Source organism: Lonchura striata, chromosome 4 (genome assembly GCF_046129695.1).
Source record: "Lonchura striata isolate bLonStr1 chromosome 4, bLonStr1.mat, whole genome shotgun sequence".
Classification (NCBI taxonomy): domain Eukaryota; kingdom Metazoa; phylum Chordata; class Aves; order Passeriformes; family Estrildidae; genus Lonchura; species Lonchura striata.
In genome coordinates this window covers 64,712,155-64,728,710 of record NC_134606.1, presented here as the reverse complement: position 1 = coordinate 64,728,710, position 16,556 = coordinate 64,712,155, and the positions used below count along the sequence as shown (strand labels likewise).

At 40.2% G+C, this 16,556-nt stretch overlaps 1 protein-coding gene across 1 annotated transcript in view; it reads right to left on the bottom strand.

Moving 5' to 3' along the window:
* Positions 1-5,033: 5,033 nt before the first annotated feature.
* Positions 5,034-16,556, bottom strand: part of NAA15 (N-alpha-acetyltransferase 15, NatA auxiliary subunit) — a 41,026-nt gene continuing 29,503 nt past the window's right edge. Inside the window, exons 15-20 of the mRNA XM_021548530.3 lie at positions 16,214-16,407; positions 13,973-14,081; positions 13,514-13,612; positions 12,674-12,817; positions 12,145-12,242; positions 5,034-10,343 (exon numbers count right to left, since the gene is read on the bottom strand). Coding sequence (XP_021404205.1) covers positions 10,143-10,343; positions 12,145-12,242; positions 12,674-12,817; positions 13,514-13,612; positions 13,973-14,081; positions 16,214-16,407 — 845 coding nt within the window. The 3' untranslated portion in view covers positions 5,034-10,142. The remainder of the gene's footprint in view (positions 10,344-12,144; positions 12,243-12,673; positions 12,818-13,513; positions 13,613-13,972; positions 14,082-16,213; positions 16,408-16,556) is intronic.

Sequence of the window (16,556 nt, the reverse complement as noted above, 5' to 3'; positions counted from 1 at the left end):
ACATCCTCCATTTTTGCAGGAAAAAGTCCTGTGCTTTTGAAAGGAAAAGTTCTACTATTGCAAGACTTGACTCTGCAAGTTGTAAGGAGATTTTGACACCAAAATAATTTTGCCACCCAAAACATTCCTTTATGACAAAATACAGATGGCAGAAATGTTGGCACGGCAAAAAACAGCTTTTTAAGAGATGGGAATCTATCTTTGCACTGAAATGAAGTTTTGACACAGCTGCTTTACTACCAGTTACCAGAATGTGCCTTTCATATTCACATCCATGCCCTTATTCTTGTCAAAACTATAAACCAAAGAGCTTTTTGAAAATTAAAAACAATAAAAACCTTTCCCATTTCTAGTTTGTGCTTGGATGTTTTCCTCATTGCACACCTGGAAAGGAGCTGTGGGCCTGTCTGCATAGCTGATGGGACAACTCAGTAACTTCTGCATGAAGAGCTTGGCACCGAAACCAGGGCTCGTCACACACCCCAGCCCGGTAGCAGCACTGCCTGCACGTCCTGGCTCAGGTGCTGGGCATGCCCTCTGTCCTGGAGGGATGGCTCATCCAAGGGGAATCAGAAAGGACAGGGAGCAGCAGTGTGTGTTCAACCAAAAACTATTTCCCTGCTTTCTCTGTCGCTGTCATTGTACGTGCTGTGTTAAGGGTGTCTGCACATCCCAAAGGGTCATCAAATGCCATGAGGCTTCTATATTTACCTGGGTGCACCAATGCCTCAATAAATCATCCCTAGCCAGCAAACAAACCCAGCTGTATTGTGATTTGCCTTCATGTTGAGACCTTGACTCACAAGACCTTAATGTAAGGATATATTATGCATTTTATTATCTTGGTAACAGGTTTTTCTTCCAATAGTTTAATCTCAGGGTGTGGTTTTGTTACTCATTTCTGCAAGAATAAGCTTTCCTTCTTTTCCCAGGCTCACTCTTGTAATGCAGGGCATAGTTCTACTATGATATCAACTAAGACATTGAATAAAAATACATACTGTCACAGTCTCACCCCAAGCAGCCACCAAGTCCCAGAGAGTTGCTCCCAGAGATCCAAAAGGATTGGGGAGAGAATCAGAGCAGTAAAAACCTGAAAACCCGTGGGCTGAGATAAAGACAGTTTAATAGGGAAAGCAAAAGCCACACACACAAGCAAAGCAAAGCAAGGAATGAATTCTCTGCTTCCCATGGGCAGGCAGCTGTTCAGCCATCTCCAGGAGAGCAGGACCATGTAACTTGGCATTGTGGTTTGACACTGGCCCAACACCAGGCACCTGTGAAAGTCATTCACTCACTCTGCCACAGCCAGGCAGAGGAGAAAGAAAAAAGTTAACAAAGGGCTCGTGAGTTGAGATGAGGACTGGGATAGACACTTCAAGGGCAAAACAGGCTCAAATTAAGGTTGCAAAGTGAGTTTCTTACTAACAGAATCAGAAGAGAATAATGAGAAGTAAAATAAACTCTTAAAACACCATTTCCCTCCAGCCCCTCCCTCCTTCCCACCAACAGTGCAGGCAGACCGGGGGGTTTGGTCAGTTCATCACTGAGATTTTCTTCCACTGCTCTGGGAGAGGAGTCCTTCCCCTGTGAGGCCATGGGGGAGATAGTTCTCCATGGACTCCTCCAGCGTGGGCCCACTCCCACCAGCTGCTGCCATACCACACCTGCTGCAACGTGAGTCCCTCCCACGGGCAGCCAGTCCTCCCAAACCTGCTGTGACGTGTGTCACTCTTCCACAGGTGCAGTCCTCCAAGGCCAGGCTGCTCCAGCCTGGATGCAGGGCTCTCTCCCCACCGGGTCTCTCCTGGCCCAGAGCCTCCTCCAGGCTCTCCCGCTCTGCCGAGGGCACCTCCCGCACGGGCTGGGGTGGATCTCTGCATTCCCCGTGGGTCCCCATGGGCTGCAGGGGCTCAGCTGCTTCACCGTGGGCTCACCATGGCCTGCAGAGGCATCTCGGCTCCGGTGCCTGGGGCGCCTCCTTCCCTTCCTTCTCCCCTGACCTTGGGGTCTCCGTGTTGTTTCCCTCACATGCTCTCACTTCCTCCTCTTCTTCCCTGACTAGGAGAAAAAACTTTGTTTTAATTTTTAAATTTTCTTCTTAAATATGTAACCACAGAGGCATTACCAGCCTCTCTCCTTGGCCCAGTTTTGACCAGCAGCAGGTCCATCTTCAGAGCCATCAGAGATTGGCTCTGGTGGACATAGTGGGAAGTTTCTAGGAGCTTTCCACAGTATCATCTCTGTGCCCCCCCCCGCTACCAAAAACTAGGCTGTGCCAGACCCAATACATTTGGGAAGAGAAACATCACTCCAAATGTGCCCTCCCTCCTTCTTCCTCCTCACTTTATATTCTGTGCATGGTGTCACATAGTCTGGAATATCCCTTTGGTCAGTTGGGATCACCTGTCTGGGCTGTGTCTCCTCCCACCCTCCCAAACACCCCCAACTTCCTCACCAGTGTGACGGCACAAAAAGCAGAAAAGGCCTTGGCTCTCTGTAAGCCCTGCTCAGCAGTAACAAAAACATCTCTGTTATCAACCCTGTGTTCAGCACAAATCCAAAACATTCCTATAGCAACCACTGCTACTGCACCCAGGACACCCCTCTGAGAGAACATCAGTTTTCAATGTGTCAGCCACAAATACCTGCTTTTTGAAAGGGCCACAGCTGAGGGAATATTCAAAAGCAAATACTAGGATGTATTCATGCTATTGAAAGTACTATGATCTCACAAGGAAGAACAATTTATGTAGAAAAAGAAAAGAAAAAATCCCCAATGGGGATGGGGCCCATGCATCTTATAGTATACATAGGTATGAGAAAAAAGCTTATTTTCCTGATGGTTTGCTAAAATGTCCTTTCAGATATCAGATTTTTACACTTTTTTACTGTATTCAGAGTATAATCCTTATAAATAAGGATAAATACTCCTTGTTTATTACTTATTCCAGTGGCCTCAGTCTTTTGTCTCTTCTTAACATCTGGCAACAGCCACTGCCTGCAGCCTGGCACTGAGCTCAATTTGCCTCCTCAGCTTCAGCTTAGCTGCAGCACAAGGCTTTTCCTCCATTTAGGTAAATTTAGGTCACCAGACATTTTTCACATAGCTTGTATGCAATTTGTGTACCTGTCAATAATTTAGAAAAGGCAGGATGGTTTCCGTGCTAGCAGGGTCCTCCAGTATTAAACAGAACATAAAGGACATGGTGGAAAAGGTGCTCATCAGGGGACAAAACAAGAATTCAGAAGAACAAACAAGTTCACTCTTCAATAAAGCAAAGATTGGGGATTTTTCCCAGCTCAAACAGTTACATTTCACTAAGACATTTGACTGATACTGCAAGTGAAGTGAGATGCAGAATTGCAAATGTTTGATGATTCCAGCGAGGAAAAGAAATATTTGAAATGCACGATGTAAACATCCAGAAGCCAAAATTTTCCTAACATTTTATAAAAATTCTTGCAGATTATAAAGACAGCTGTAAGAAAAATTAGTAAATAATTAATAAAAGCAGCTTAATAGATTATAAGAAATCTCTGATTTACAGCTTCATATTTTTGCAATAAAATCATACAGAAAACATGCTGGGGAACAAAACTGTTCCTACTTTCAGGGACATCTCTGTGGTCCTCTTAGAATGAAGCCTTGGCTCTTGTTTTGGGAAGTTCAGGAGAAAAGACCAGACACTGAAAGAGCCCCCACAAACCCACCACTTCCATTTACCATGGAAATGCCAGTCCTGCTGCACAATCCGCTCAACAGCCACATCACTGCTCCCCTTAAGGCAAATTTGGAATAAAGGGCACTTTGCATGCACTCCAGTATTTTGAGGGACAAGAGGGGGCCACAGGGATCTGTTGTCTTTCTGCTACTGCACATGGGGCCTTCAGAACAGATTGCAGAAGCATAATGACAAGGTAGGAAGATCTTTTACACCTGATGGAGCAGAGGGGTACTGATGGAAAGCCAAAACTGAGGTATTTATGCAGATAAAATAAGGCCTAAGCTGCCAGGCAACCTTAGCTCCTCATAGATTTGTGCTTCAAATAATGAGGAGCTGCTCCCAGGAATGGAAGGGAGGAGTTTCAAACGATGCAAAGTTCAAGGCAGACAGTTTCCCAGCACAAATGCCCTTTCCCTCCCACAGAAGAACAATGAAGTTATGAGAATGTGGATAAGGGATGCTATTTTTTAGGGGTGGTGGTTTTCAGTAGGGCACAATCAGTGCAAAAGAGCCCTTCCTGCAACAAGCTCCCCTTTCCCATCCAAAGGGGTGAATATGAGGATATTGCTGCCATCCCTTCAGGATAACACCTACCTTCCCTACAGGTATCCACCACAGATGCTGCAAGTGCTGCAGCTCTGGTGCGCCCTGCAGACAGGGTTAATCAGAGCTGTTATTCATTACACAAAGTAATTAATGAACTTTTTTTTCCAAGTAATCTGAAATGCCAGGTGCACAACACACTGTAGGTTCCTATATTGCAGTATCAGCAGTCTGCTTAGCTACTTTCACTACAATTTGTCAGCATCATCACATTATTTTGCAAGCTAATTGATTAAAACCGCTAGATACTCTGGGACACTGAATCAGGAAAACTTTTGGATTAGGAGGGTTTATGGGTGGGGAAGAGAAGCCTTATTTTATTTAATCCCCAAAAATTGTATCTGAGGGAAACTCAAATGCTTCTTCATTCAGCTTGCCTCTGAATACCCATTTATCCAAATCCCATATTGGCTCTCAGTAGCCTGAAAGATCAAAGGATGTTTTTTTTGGTGTACATAGTTAGCTTCTGGGCTAGGACAGATAGCTCCTTGCCAAGGTGGTTCTTTTCTAGCCTGACTCCAAAGGGAGTCACAGCCTCTTCCTACAGACCTGTTTTTCCTTTTTTGAGAGCTGGACCCCCATCAACAGCTGATCAATCTGGAAGGAGACAAGGGCAATTAAGTGAACTGGCTGAGGAATCCATTATTACAAAGCTGTAATACAAGGAGGACGCTGAACCCTACAAGGAAACACTAGTACTCATTTACAAACAGAACTCAGCATTTTTATTCTTTGATTGACTTCCTGCTAGTTTTGATATTTGCTACCACCAGAGAAGAGCGTAAAAACACAGTACAACATTGTTAACCAGTTAGGAAGGCTCAAAGGGAAAGCAAATCCCAGTACAATTGCAAGTAACTTGGTGGAGTTTATAATTAACATTTTTTTGAACGGATCAGCAATGAAGCAATAAATATGCCGCTGCACTGAACCAACAACAGGATTTAATCACTAACTTTGTAGTTTATTGCATTACAGTTTAAATGTTATCCATCATCATACATTCACCAACCAGGTAAATGACACTTTTTTCATATGTTTTATGCTAAATGGCTAAAATTATGCAGTAGCCTAACTAGACTAGGACTAGTAGAGGTAGATATTGAATGGGCAGTGCCAGGCAGAAATATTTTGTGAAAGTACTTCTTTGTCTTTCATTATGAACAGTTAGCAGGTTTAACACTTTTATAGAACAAACATCTTAGGGAAGCTGTTCTAAGATGCTTCAGATTTTGTAGCAACTTTTCTCTTGCAATATTACAAACTCTTTGATATCGTCTCTCATAAAGGGGACAATTTTTGTCCTTCCAGTTTTCTGCCACAATTTGCATGAAGACTAACATACAAAGCTGGTCTTTGTGAACAAACTACTGGTTTTGCTTGTACCACTCCAGAATACACATTTACAGCTTCCTTGGCATGGGAATACTGCATTTATAGTATTTACAGCTCCAGTCATCTTCCTAGCAATAAAAAAGCCATTTTATATTTAATCTAAAGTGGAATTTCTATTAAGCCACCTCCTTATAACTCACTTCAGTTGTCTTTTGGTGAGCTGCTCTATCAGTTGCTCCTTGCCATTCCCACTGATGGCTGTATACTCCTGGAAAGTGTCTCTGCCCAACACAGGCATTAAAATTAGTGTTTGTAGACTGCAGCTTTAATTTCCAGGAAATATAATCATCACAACATGGCCAGAGGTCTTGTAAAAGCATACACTCTTTGTGCCTCACTTTATCTCAGGACAGTTGGTAACTGGAAGGCTCCTGGAAGCAAGAGCCTTTACCCAGGCTCAGCAACCACTTTCCTCCAACTGGAACTTGACCTTTCATTAATGAGTTTATAGATGGCGCCAATCAAATACTCATACAACCATCTAATTACACTACATTTGCACCATTTTCCTTCACAGGACCCTAAAGCACTGTGTTACCACATGAGCGTAACTCTGACTTCCACATAGTTCAAGCTATTTTACATTACACTTCGGTAAAAATGGCATTTGTAAAGCAAAATTTGTTAGGGGAAAAGATTCCAAAGCCAGCTAGATACTCTGTACAGAACACTTAGAATAACAGTTAAAGCAATCACAAAAAGGGAAAAATACAATTTTTATCCAGGTCTATTAAGCTGGATTATGGTATCAAGTGCTTTTGTTGTCATTAGTAATACGTGTCCAAAACAGAACTGTGGCAACAACATGTGAATGCTGAAGGAATTACGGCACCATTGCTCCAACCCCCAAAGGCATCACGTTAAGACAGAGACCTTAATTATTCTTATTTATCTTGCTCACATGATACTGAAATTGTATTTGCACCTCTGACTCCTCAGGTTTGATCTCCCCCTGCCCTCATGGGTGTTTTCTTACAGGAAAAAGTTCTATCTGTGAGTTGCTACACCAACTTCCAGAATCCTCTGTTATGGCTGCAGCACCTCCAGATCTTGCAAATCCAAATGCTAAAGGAAGATTTAACAGGCTGATCATAAACACCTCATCTAGCCCTAAGAGCTCCCTGGGAAGCTTGGAATTTGCTCTCTATGCCAGGGGAAAACCTGGGTGACGAACTTCCCTCTGTGTTCAGGTTGACACAGCATGCATCAGGACAAGCCTTTCCCCATGAACATGAAAATATTAAGAATGCCACAAAAAAAAAAAAATCTAATAGTCTAATATAGCTTTTAAGGCATTTAATATGCAAAGAAATTAATTACTGAATAGGTAAGTTTGAAGCTATTTTACCTGCTTGTTCACACATGTGCCTGCATGCTTTGGTCTCTACATGGAGGAAGCAAGTACCTCACCCACCATCACAGGGAAAACTTCCAGTTCCCTACAATTTAAGCCCATGAATAACTCTGACATTGCTTCATGCAATGTGCACTATCTTCTCTTATCTAGGCAAAATTCATTGCCTGAACTTTTTTTGTCCCTAGGAAAGATACCCGTATCATGTGTCATCACCAGTGGCTCCACTGATGGTGACATTCTCCTTCCCCAGTGAAAATAATGAATAATCAAACTAAATTGTGTCGTGCCAATGCTCTAGGTCACCGACCACAACAGCATTCCCTGCTCACTTGCTTTGGCAGCTGAGCACTGGTGATTACAATTTTGGATCTCAGCACACAAAGGAAAGCTTCCACTGCAGCACAGCACTCCGTGCTACCAAAGAAGATTCACTGCACTGGATTTCAACTTCATTTTCAGCTCTTAAAAGCTCTTCCTCAGAAGTCAGCCTCACATCTAACAGGACAGATGTGAAGATGACGGAATAACAATTTCTTTGCCAATTAAAGAACCTCAATTTTCAGGCAAACTCTTGGCTTAATTTCCTGTCCTGGGCTTGCAGTGTTCTGGAAGGGGATGAGTAACCTCTTTAATCCAAAAGCACCATCTCTGAAGCAGTGTGTATGTCTTTCAGCAAGGTTGTGAAGTGTCTTTAGAGAAATCAAAATAGATGTGTAGATGAAGACTTCTGGAAGGCCCACTGAAGCATCCTTTTCCCCATTTGCACAATTAAAGATAATGAGTAACTTCCAGCTTTTAGTTCATCCATTTCAATGCAAAAACAGGCAGTGAAAAAGTAAAGGAAATAGTCCCATTTATAGGCAACACCCAAAACCTCCAGTATCTGGAAAAAAAAGGATTTGCTTGATGCAATTCACAATCTGTTATGCGTGAGCACTCATCTGCCTCCAGCTTAAGCATCAGCAGCCAAGAAATGGGCAGCAATACTTAAGAGGCAAGGCCAAAAGCTCGCAGCTTGTGTAGGCAAGACTGAACCATCTTCAGGAGTTGCAGAAGACATACAGTCCAAGTATCTCAGGCTGCAGAAACAACTGAGATCAAGACAGCAATACTGGCGTCAGTTAAAGGCTCTGTAGGTATTTTAGTCCCTAAAAGCCCAGCAGGTTAAATATACAAATACAGCAACCCACACTTCTGACAGGAACTATACTGCAAACATACACCAGGATAGGCTAACCACGAAAAGAAAGTGGAGCTGAAGACACAATAAAGAAAAGCCTGTTGTTCTGACAGTTAGAAAACTACAAACCCCAATAAGTCTTCTGGAATCTCTTAACTGTACACGTCAATCACTGAATTCCATTATGTGGAAGAGGAAGGCTGTGTATCCACAAAACAGATACTCTGTAACTGAACTCCTGCAGCAAAGAAGGCACTCACTTTGTAAGCTGTAGTTTATTTCTGCTGTTTTATATGATGAGCCTACAAAAGAAAACATTTGAGTACTTATCTATATTATTAACACAGTAGACTTATAGACTGAAGCTTGACTTGGAAACAAAATTCAACCTAACACTGGTGGAACTTAAAAGCCGAGTAGCAAAGCATTGTGTTATAGGACATGTCCCCGACATTCAGTATTTACATAGAATGCATTTGCACTTTATACTCAATGACCACCCATCATCAGCAGTGACACTGTTAGCATGACTGGACAGCACAGTAAGCCAGCCCTGAGCTGCACTCCAGCAAACCCATTCACTGTCAAAGTACAACATAGATTGGTTTGAGTATTCACACAGTTGTTTTTCAAAACGTTTTATTGCATTATATTTGGTACCTTATGTTTGACAAAGGAAATTACATCTGTAACTGCAGGAATAAGAAGCTGGTCTGTTATTGAAAAAAAAATCTTGGGCCCCTTAAAAGTTACAAAGTCTTGGGCTTGCCTGAAACAACTGAGCAAGAAATATATTCTTAGAAATGTAGGGCTTCAAGTATTACAAACCTGTGACACTGTGGAAAAGTTCCAGAGGTATCTAAACTGCAGCACTTTTTTTTTTTTCTGCATAACGTGAACAAGGCCTGCTGAGGTTTTAATCTATTAGTCTCTTGATCAGTCAAAATGGTAGTCAGGAGTTTTCCTCTTTGCAACTTCAAGCCATAGTATGTTCTCATTTTTTTTTTCACTCTATGTGAAAAATGCATGCCATCTTTCTAATTGGTACCACATCACAGTGCATAATTTTTTTTTGGTTCTTGCATTACAGTTTTTAAAAAGTTTGGCCAACCTATGCCGATAGGTTAATCTCAAGAACAGCAATGCCGATTCTCCCCTCCCCACCCCAAGTTTCATTCCAAGAGAGACCATTTTAACTGGTTCCTTCAGGTAAAAACTGTGGTGCAAGAACACCAAACTGATCGTGTACAGTGAATTTCAGAGACACAACAAGCTTATTGAACACTCTGTTTCTTAATTCTCGTTGATATCCATATGCCCAAGCACCCCAACATAACAAGTATGTTGCAGGTTTCTCTCTATATTCTGATTCACATTGCATACTTCCTATGGACACAATCATCCCCCGTATCAAAATCAAGTCAGATGCTAAAGCCCCATCAACTCTTTGTGCTCAGTGAAAGAATCCAGTGCTAAAACAGCAGTTTTGCTGTCTGAGATAACAGTAATCTCACAAGACAAATTTAAATTTAATATTTCTGCCACACACCTGCTCAGAGGTCTATACACCTCTAGGTCTCATATAAATTAGTTTAAAAACATGGGTGGGTAGGTGAGGAAAAGGATTGTTTATTTTTTCATTTTTTTCAATTTTAGCAGCTTTTAATTTTTAAGAAACCAAACAACCTATAACCAGTAATATGTTAGATATTTTATATATATACTTTGCCAGCAGGATAAAAGAAAAAGTAAAACTATTTGAAGGCAACAGGGTTTTTTCCTTCTGTTCTTTGTGTAAGTTAGAGCAATTCAGCAGGTGCGTGACAAAAATATTATACACCAGATATGGTCCAACATCATTTTTTTGCAATAAAGTTGTTCATATTTCATTGGCCAGTTCTTCAGGTTCTGCAGAACTATCTCCATTAACTGTGATCTTCATATCCTCTTCATATCCAGGGGGCATGAAAGCCAAAGCATAAGGGAAAAGCTTATGACAATTTGCTCTGTAAGTTTCAGATGCTTCTTTACAGTCTCCAAGGCTACCGTCGCATAAAGCTTCTAATACCTCCATACAAGTCTAATTAAAGAGAAAAATAAAGAAGTGTTATGGTTTCTTAAACGTTCAGCTGAACACTCACAACAAAGGTTTTGAACAGCACTTCTGCTGTCTGAGATAAGAACAATCTTACAAGAAATTTAAAATAGTATTTCTGACACAGACCTGCTCCAAGGCTCATACACCTTTCAACATCAAATGACATTTTAACTAAACACAGCATGAAATAACAGTGTATTCCCATTTGAAAGAATGCAGTTTAAAAAGGGATCTAAAACACAGATAGATATCTTACCTGTGAAATGAAATACTAATTTGCTACTTGTTTCTTATTTAAAAAAAAACAAAACAAAACAAACCCCAAACCATTCTTGCTAATTGGCTACCACACCATTCTTGGGACACACTGACCATTCCAGCAACACATAGCATACCTTTCAAACAAATCAAATTACTCTGGTATTACCACATTTTTCAGATACATGCAGTTTCTTGTTCATTTTTGGTCATGATTTAGAAGAGAAAAAGGAGACCTCCCATGTAATTTTTTTCAGCCTGCATTCCAACCATGAGAAACTAACCTACTGAGCCCCACTAAACCTGGCAGCATTTAACACCTGCCCATGGCTGTGTGCAGGCACAGCCAGGCAGTCTTCTCCTACTCCTCTGGCATTCAGTACAGTTTTTATTTCTTCTGTGTACTGGGATTAACTGCTCTGTCCTCCTGCTGTAGGGTTATGGATCTCTCCTCAACAACCCCTTTTCCTCACATGTGCTCTTTGTAACACTGGCATCCACCAAAGGTCAAATACATCTGGTTTTATGGCTGCAGCATGCTCCGAGACAGCTGGTCTTTATTACAATGAAATATAATAAATTTGATCTCTTTGCACACAAAAATGCCTTTCAACAAACAGCTAGACTCCTTTAGATCCTCCATTTTTGGGGCACTTCTAGATTAGAATCTTTAACATCCTAAACAAGTTGACAAATCAAGGCAAATTCTCCTTTACTGTCCCTTTTTTCACACACTCTGTCTTGTCCAAAAATTCTGCTATGAGCTTAAACTTTTTATAAATAAAGCTCTATTGAAGCCACTGTATTTCCTAAGACATTTTTTTTGGAAAACTCAATTTTTTTGTCCACAAAAGAATAATTTTAAAGTAAACATTTACCAAATTTACTTGCAGTACATCTAAAAAATTGAGTGCACAGACTACTGTAAATTAAGAGTCAGAACTGACAAGTCCTCCCAGATGAAGGTGGGGGAATGGGGAAAGGGACATGGAGGCAGCATCACAGAGAGATTATTCCATGACCACCAGAATGAAGCAAAGACTCAACATTTGGTGAGCTTTTCACTTAACTACATGCTAAACCAGAACTGTGTATATGCAGCTTTTCTTAAACCTATGGTAATTTCCACAGCTTGCAGGAAGTTGACCATGGAAAGCCTTCCCAGAGTTTGTGCCACTCCTTTTCTTGTGAACAGTTGCTTGTGTGGCAGCCAAAGCTCAACAAACTACTACCTTTTCTTCTGCTTTGTGAATTCTCTCAAGTTTAGTAAGTTTTCCTATTACCTGTAGCAATAATATGGCTTCCACTGCTGCTATTTTCATATTATCACAAAACTAAATTAATTTAAATGTGCAAAAAGGATATCAAATATTTCAGTTCAGATGAACCTGACACCCTTTTTTTTCACACCTCAACCTCTTTGTGATAAGGCACAGCAGTTATTTCAGCTACCTCTTACCTCCAAAATTTGCTTAAAGCTTCCAGAGATAAACCAGAAGTTGTCTACAATTTATGAATACATTACCTGAAGATTTCTGTTAATAAGGGATTCATCCAGGGTCACTGCCAGTTCCACTGCCCTTTTCTGACTGGAAGGATCTAAATAGTACATCATTTTGGCAGCTACAGGAGGAAAAGTAAGACTCATCACCCAGTGGATGACCAAAACCATCTTATATACAAACATAAAATAGAGATAATATGAGGAAGAGGGGGGACTGAACTCTCCAGCAGTAGTTCAAACTGGAACCAACTTGAAGCATAAAGCTTGATATCTAAGCATGTAGAAGGGAAGCTCCAAACAAAGCATTAAAACAAACATTATGCACACATTAGAAACAACAGGCTAGAGGTTTGCATTTCAGCAGCACAAAGAGAAAATTAAAGAAAACCACAACCTGGCAATCATGTTGTCAAAAAAACCCCACAAACAGAGAAGAAAAGCACTTCAGAGGAAAGGAGTGATTGTTATACTGGGGCTGATACTGAGATACCACTGCCAGAGAAGCACAGAAAATGCAGAAGTAGGGCAGAAAAAGGAAAAGGCAAAATACCTGATAACCTATGTGGCAGTGAGTCATAGTTCCTTTTAAGGAAAGCTTCATTAAAGTTCTTTGGATTAGTTGCTCCAAAAAGCCGATTCATTTCTTGGTTTAACACTGTTCTAACAGCATCAGGTAGATCCTTACTTTCAGACACTGTTGGAAAAAAGAAGTTGAGGTGAGCACAGGTAATCACAATAAAATATGATTTAAGTATTTATTTTAGCATTTTTCACGTTTACACAACCAATATAATTGGAAAGTATATAAAAAGAAGATGCATGAAATTTGAAAAGGTAAATACTGATTGTGGTTAGAAAAAGTTTAACTGTGGCACTTAACTGATACTTAGAAAAGTCAGAGCTTTAATATACTCTCCCCCTTACTAATTAAAATCTATTAGGCTCAAAAGGTTAATGTCATACAAGTCTGTTCTTAAATGTGCTTACTCTATAGCCCCTGTCAGAAATGGCGACCTCTGGGGCAAGGGAAGGGAGAGATCTCTTCCAACTCTTACCAATAAGGACAGAATTCTAAGCCCTCTCCTTGCATGCTGACACATGTCAGCAGAAAAGCCACATTCCTCACTCAGCAGTTTCCATTTCTTCACTGCCTCTATCAACCTTCACATACTGTCACAGTCTTAAAAACTCTTACCAATACTGGAATTACTCCTAAATCCAGATGCAGTCATAATAACGATACTTAATTTTAGCATGAATCAGTTGTCTAAAAAGCTTTCTAATACATGCTTTAAATATTTTGAATTAATTGTGCTAAAAAACAATGACTGCAGGTTTGGCATTACCTGGCAGTGCACACAGATGGGAGTCCTACCAAACAGATACATACCACTGCTGAAGAGATGAATCATACACTCGTGAAGCCAAGGATGACTAGAATCAATAGCAAAAGCTCTCTTCACAGACTGAAGCATCAGAAGGAACTTCTCTGGAAAAAAAACCCAAGTGTTGACAAGTGTTCAAAAACTTAAGGCAGGAAATCATTGCACTGTGTTACAGGAGTATTTAGTGTTTGAAATTAGAATGATCAGAAGAATTTACAACCGAGTGTGCCGCAAAAGCTGTTTTTAGTAACATGCACCTACTTAACCAGCAAATTAAATGGATAGTCACCAAATGCTCAAACTTTGGTTTTCAGACTGCTTATTCCTGGAGTGTTGGTCCAGTGAAAAGTTCTGTGTTATGATAGGGATGGGCTCCTTGCATATCATCAATAATTGTTACATAAGTTCCAATACACACCTTTAGGATTCATGAACTGTTGCCTTCATGAGGTGTTCTCACCTACCTTTTCGAAAATAAATCTCAAAGGCAAAAAGATGAGTCTCTATTTTGTTCTTCACTAAATTCTTCAGGGGTGTTAAAAATTTAATGGCTTCTTCCAAAGGTGCTTCGACCTACAGATTCAAGGAAGTGACACATAACTAAGACAAAGTTCAAACCTAGTAACTACAACAAAAACCAGCTATTTCCGAGTCACATCAGAGAGTTACCCTCCTAAGGCAGTGCATAAGATGCTTAGAACCTCTTCTGTTACAAATTTTGCAACTTTCACTCAATGTCTAAACACAGACTATAAAGTCCAAATATTTGCTTTCTGATGGCTACAAATCACCATGGTTTTGTTATAGATACACAAATCTTTTCCTTCTATCATACACCAGTAGTGAACACAACTGGAGCTGAACCTGCACTGAAAAGGGCAGTGTGGCTGCCCACACCAGCCTACATACTTGGGCCTGAGGTGATGGCAAATGACTGATAAACATCCATGACATTCTGTTCAGGAGAACTTCAGACAGATTCTTAAAAGCTGCCAGGTCATGGTGACAGTCCCAGCCAAAATACCAACAGCAAGCTGGATGTAATTAGATATTGAAAAAAGTCTCCTGATCTTAGCTAGTGTAATCCAGTAAATGGACAGCTTTCACACAAATTAATTCTCGCAAAGGTTCTTTACAGACAAGTATCTTGCACACAGAGGTTTGAGATTACTCAAATAAGAATTGTCGGTTGCTCTTAATTTTTTTTTTATTAATAGAAACTATTCTCTAAGCAGCAAATACAAATTTTGTTGTGTGCCATTCAGCAATTGTTGAAGTGGTTCACTTTGTTGCAAATAACTTGAGTTGAAGATTGCAATGGACACCTTCCTGCTAATAAATATAACTACAGCACCTGTCATAAAAAATACTCGCATCACTTCTATGTGCTGTTGATTTTACAAACACATTGTGCACGTAACTATTTGGAACCTGTAAAACCTTATTTCAAAGCCATGCCTGTAGTACCAAAGATACATATCCAAACAAGTCTAGGGGCAGCTGTTTCAGGAAAACTATTTGCAAGTGACCAGCTATGTGAAAAATGTTCTTTTGGCACCAACTGCATTTGGAAGTGTCTATATCATGACTGTGATATTGAACTTGGAATTGTATTACGTTGACATCTGTATATTACAGGCATAACTAGATTTGCCAAAGAAATGCATTACACAGCTACAATTACTCCTTATAATCTTGGGGACTGGCTAGATTTTTCATGGCTATCTCATGACATCCCTCTACTACAGAACTCAATTTCAATACATGCTGTTGCATTTCCATCTTGACTAGCATTGCAATTAGTTCTGCTTCTTGCAACCACTGAACTGAACAATGGAAATACCAGCAATATTCTTAATAACTAGTCAAGTTTAAGTAATGTTTCCTGGCTGCAGAGTGAAGTTCACTGACTAAACTTTCAAATATCCCTTCAAAAGCAAATACAACTCAGTTCAGTGTGAACAGTATGAATATAGCTCCAGAATACTGGATCTATAAAGACTTGCAATCTATACTGCTATTGTTATAAATTAATTTTCCAAGCTCTATAATTTTCTTAACTTTCCCTCACATTTTTGACTGTTTCCCTGCTCTTTACAGGTATAACTTCTCCTAAAAGATGAGTCTTCTGAGTCACCTCCCTTTTATATCTTACTATAGTTCTTAATTCAGATTTCTAAACCCATCTCAGTCTAGTCTACTATTTACTGCTACAGCTTCTTTATTCCTTCCCCCCCCCCCCCCCCCTTCAAAACAAACAAACAAATCTCATTAAAAGTATTCTGTGCTTCACTATCTCCTCCTTCACAGACTGACTGTGTGAACAAAAGAATATCAGGGGGTATAAAAGAGTGAATGATCATCACCTCACATACAGGATAGAAAGACCTCCACATGATCAACTAGAAATAGGGTATAATCAACAAGCTAGTGCAGTAGACACATGGAGAGAATGCCACATGTAGCAAACGTTTATGACTTCTATTACTGCCTTTGAGAACTAGGCACAAAAGCTGTGATTTCCATACTACTGACACTGTATCTAACCAACTAGCCCTAGAAAGGAATTCTTTTTAAAACGCTGCCTGTCAAGAGGTGCCATACCAAAAAAATAGTAAGTTATTTAAATGGTTTTTAAGTTTTATGTATGCTCACTACAACTTTTCTAGAAATTTCTAAGACTTTGTTATTACATTGGTAAGCACCTTTGCCAGTTTCTCAGGGATAAGTTCCTCTTTCGGTCCTCCAATTTCTTCATCATCATCATCTTTCTTCTTTTTCTGATTCCTCTGTTGCTTCTCCTTCTCAGCATTTTTTTTCTCCTCCTCCAGTTGTGCTTTCTTCTGGGCTCTTCTCTGCTTATTTCGTAGCTTCTTTAGCTCCTTGTCAGACATATTTGCTGTACACACACAAAACTGATGTCTCGTATTAACAGCATCAAGCAGTTGTCAGACAACATCCCCTTTTTTAAACCATATCTACTAATGAGCAGTGCTGTCATTTCCTTTGTAAAAGCTTATTTACTATGGATAGATTGTTTTATAGTCT